A 2,924-nucleotide genomic window follows, 5' to 3' on the forward strand; every position below is an offset into this window, starting at 1 on the left:
TTGTTGGACTAATATACTTGGGGGGGGGGGGGAGGGGAGGGGAATCGAAGATATCACTGATATATAGTAGATATTGTTCAAGAACGTTTCTGGCTCAATTCATATTGTTTTCTAGATGAAATAACGGGCATACTCTATGGGTATAACTCCATCATCCTATTTCCAAGAGTTATAGTGGCCGAAATCGTAGCTAGACGGCTCTATCTTATGGCTAGGTGAGAAGCTATCACTTTATAGATTTAGCACTAGTCTTCTTGCCGCGACCTTTCTTGCTTGCTTTCGTATATTTGCCTCCACGCTTACGTTTGTTGCTAGCGGTTAGGCTCGGTATCAACTTGGTTGAGTAGGGCCTTAACAAGACTTTACCTTTTACTGTGTCTTATAGTGTTCGACTAAGTGACTTCTTACTCGGCTGCTCGATGGGTGTGGCCTTTGATAAGCGAAAGGTAACCTTCGCCTTCTTCTTCGGCTTCACTTCATCGGTACTGTTATCACTCTCTTCTGCTCTAGATTGCTCATTGTTATCACTGCTGCCCTTATCATCTTCCTCGTCGCTCTTATTATCTTCCTTATCGCTCTCATTATCTTCCTCGTCGCTTTTATCTATATCTTCGTTGGTGCTGCTATCGTCTCGCTCGGCGTTCTCTAAGCCTTCTAAATTGTTAGTTATTAGTATAAGGGAAGAGAAGGACGATAGTTCTTACAGCGTATAATACACTTATAGACCTTCGTTCGCGCTGCCTAACTATCCTTGGCCCCTTTGATATACTGCTGTAATAATGCGTAGACCTATATCACCGAAGTTAAACGTATATTATAATGATACTCTTCGATAATTTCCTACCTTACGAACAGACTCCTTAACATCGTTAAGGTTAACCTTCTTTGCCTTCGCTATCGTATATCGAAAGCAATATTTGATAGACTCACTGTATCGCGAAACTCTAGACGACCTTTAAATGATAGACGATAACTAGGTAGAATAGGGTTTGTAAAAATTTAGGGTAGGAAGATAACACCTTTACGGTACCAAATTTATGCTAAGGCCGCTATTAATTAGGTAACCGAGGAGTACGCCCTACTATTACGAAGGATCTAAAGGTTAGGTAGAGTGTGGTTGAAGTCTCCAATGAGCATTTTATTCAGCCAATTCTAAGAATCTTATGTACGAGGTCTGGTTCGAGGAGGTAAACGAACTCGATCAGCCACTGTAGCAGCATCCTAACTTTTAAGTCAAGCCTTTTTGGGCTTCTTGGTGGGAGTAGAGTAGATCTCTATATCCTCGTTGGCCTTATCGATGGCTCGTTGTCTAATTTTCTTACCCTTGGTCTTCTTGGTCTTCTTGTTCTTCTTGTTCTTCTTCTTCTTTTCCTTTGCCTTCTCCCGCTTTAAGGCCTTCACCTCCGACTTAATGCTCTTAATACGTTTCTTCTCTCTTTTTAGCTTCTTCTCGGCGGAGGTGATTTTGGTGGTGGTAGAGGCGTTAGACGAGACGTCGTCGGAAGAGACGCGGGAACCTATCTCACTGGTCTTACTGGTCTTATTGGTTCTATTGATATCACTGGAGCTAGACGATTCCGATTCGTCTTCGTCCGAGTAGGTGTTACTGGTGTCTTCCTCTAGACGACGACGCTTGGTACTTCTAGCTAGGCAAATAATTAGTAAATACTCGAGTCGAATCAACACTCTCTAACGTACTGCGTAACTTAGGCGTATTCGAGGTACCCTAGGACTTGGTGGGGGTAGAACGGGCGACTTTGGTTTTAGTGGGGGTCTTTAGGCTCTTTATCTATTGTTAAAATTAGCTAAGAAAATAATATTTCCGAGGGGGCGGGGAGGTTAGGTTTATACGATGGCCTTCGCCTTAGTCTTTAAACTAGATATTTCGTTAGAGTCGCGTTTGTAGATAGTAGAAGGGTCAATGTATTTAACTGTAAGATGAAATGAAGAATAACGATAAGGAATTAATTTTGTTTAACTCTTAGACTTCAAAATTTGGGTGAAATACCTTAGCTATAGATGGCTTAGCGGTTGAGTATACCGGTATAGCACACTCGGGCTATATTGTTATCCCAATTTTTCACGATGGCTTAGCGTAATATATCGGTATAACACGCCTATTGTTGTTGTTGTTATTGATATCCTAATTAATTTTCCTGGACACTCCCACCTTTCTATCTCTCGGCAAGACATCGTGACTCGCTTTGATTCTCTTGATCAATACAATTCTTCTTGCGATATTGACGATTACCTTCTCCCCCTTAATATGGCGGCGACTATACCAAATAGAAATCGGACTCAGTAGGTAGCCGACGAAGATAGGATTATCCTACTAAACTCGCCACTAAAGGTAGAATAAGCAATAATTATCAGTTAGATAAGATAGATCCGCGCGTCCCGCAATAACTCGTATACGCGGCCACTAATACTCGTCCTATATAGGTAGTACGATAGATCGACGCAAGCCTATAAGACGCAAGCGACCTCGAGAAAGAAGCTTTCCTTACCGCCGTAGTTTACTTTACCGACCGGTGCGCCGTGAACCATGAGCTCGAGATTGACCTTAGCGAGGCTCTAGACCGGCCGGACGCGGCGTCGAACGATAAGCTAGATAACGACGGTCGCGAGCTCGGAACCCGCGGGCGTATCGATCCGGCCAGTAACTCGGACGGTGACTCGGACAGTGCAAAGGACAATGAAGAGTAGGCTCGTAGACTAGAACTTCGCAAACTAACCTTAAGTCTTACCCCGGACTATGACGTGGAAACTATAACTATACGGCGTGACGAGTTTGTCAATTTACTCGCGAGAGTGAACGTGTCCTAGTCTGCCGTCTTCCTTGACTAGTAAGGTCGATTGAAGACCTACGCCTCGAGGGTTAGCACGTTCAACGATAAGGATATCCGTCGCATTGCTAACTTTCT

At 43.5% G+C, this 2,924-nt stretch overlaps 1 protein-coding gene across 1 annotated transcript; it reads right to left on the reverse strand.

The window, feature by feature from the left end:
* Positions 1–379: 379 nt before the first annotated feature.
* Positions 380–2,547, reverse strand: PV05_12068 (uncharacterized protein; the record flags this gene model as incomplete). The annotated part of the gene is made up of 3 exons (XM_013454086.1): positions 380–651; positions 1,323–1,646; positions 2,508–2,547. The coding sequence occupies 3 exons, from the start codon at positions 2,545–2,547 to the stop codon at positions 380–382; spliced, it is 636 nt and encodes a 211-aa protein (XP_013309540.1).
* Positions 2,548–2,924: the final 377 nt, after the last annotated feature.

The sequence above is a fragment of the Exophiala xenobiotica genome, assembly GCF_000835505.1.
Source record: "Exophiala xenobiotica strain CBS 118157 unplaced genomic scaffold supercont1.8, whole genome shotgun sequence".
Taxonomy (NCBI): domain Eukaryota; kingdom Fungi; phylum Ascomycota; class Eurotiomycetes; order Chaetothyriales; family Herpotrichiellaceae; genus Exophiala; species Exophiala xenobiotica.